This window comes from Zerene cesonia, chromosome 26, assembly GCF_012273895.1.
Source record: "Zerene cesonia ecotype Mississippi chromosome 26, Zerene_cesonia_1.1, whole genome shotgun sequence".
In the NCBI taxonomy this organism is placed as follows: domain Eukaryota; kingdom Metazoa; phylum Arthropoda; class Insecta; order Lepidoptera; family Pieridae; genus Zerene; species Zerene cesonia.
This window is the reverse complement of record NC_052127.1, coordinates 4,761,306-4,761,983: the sequence shown is the minus strand read 5'-3', so window position 1 is coordinate 4,761,983 and position 678 is coordinate 4,761,306. Positions and strand designations below refer to the sequence as shown.

General features: G+C 37.6%; 1 protein-coding gene across 1 annotated transcript in view; it reads left to right on the top strand.

The window, feature by feature from the left end:
• Positions 1–678, top strand: part of LOC119836944 (XK-related protein 6-like) — an 8,112-nt gene that overhangs the window by 5,379 nt on the left and 2,055 nt on the right. The window contains exon 5 of the mRNA XM_038362418.1: positions 138–283. Within this exon, the coding sequence (XP_038218346.1) occupies positions 138–283 (146 nt within the window). The remainder of the gene's footprint in view (positions 1–137; positions 284–678) is intronic.

Genomic DNA, 678 nt, shown 5'->3' with positions numbered 1-678 from the left:
TCCATCCATCCATCCATCCATCCATCCATCCATCCACCCATCCACCCATACTTTCGCGTTTATAATATTAGTACGATTTTGTGCTTTTCTTGTCTTCTATCGATATGTCTCCTAATAAAGGTCTAATTTGCATCCAGCTAACAAAGCATTCGCGGAGCTCAACGTGATATCAGCGTCGCTATCGCTGTTCTCTGTGTGCTGGGCGCTCGCCAGCTTCAGCAAGAACGTGCGGCTGCAGAACGTGCACCGGCTTGTCTTGACCTGGCTTGGGGTTATATTTCAGGTACTATTCACATGGCAGACAAAACTTTAGACACTAACAAAAATTTATAGAGTGTAAGGGACAAATAAATTAAGAATATTTAACTTAAATTATAACAATACGATAAATACCGGATAAATAATACATTTAATAAAATAGGAAACTTCTGATGAATAGAAAAACAACTTTGTGTCGATAGAAATTGGGTACGCTTTCTATCGATCTATCTCCAAAGGGTATTTCCTAGCAAATTCAGAGTATTGGTGTAGTATGTGTGAGACAATTGATACTGAAGTGTGTATCTCATGAACTTTATAAACATTCAAGTATCATCAAGTCATACCCAATTGTGTAATACCTGATCCTAAAGTTTCTTTAAACGGGTACTTATCTTATACCTTTAAACGAGCAATTCT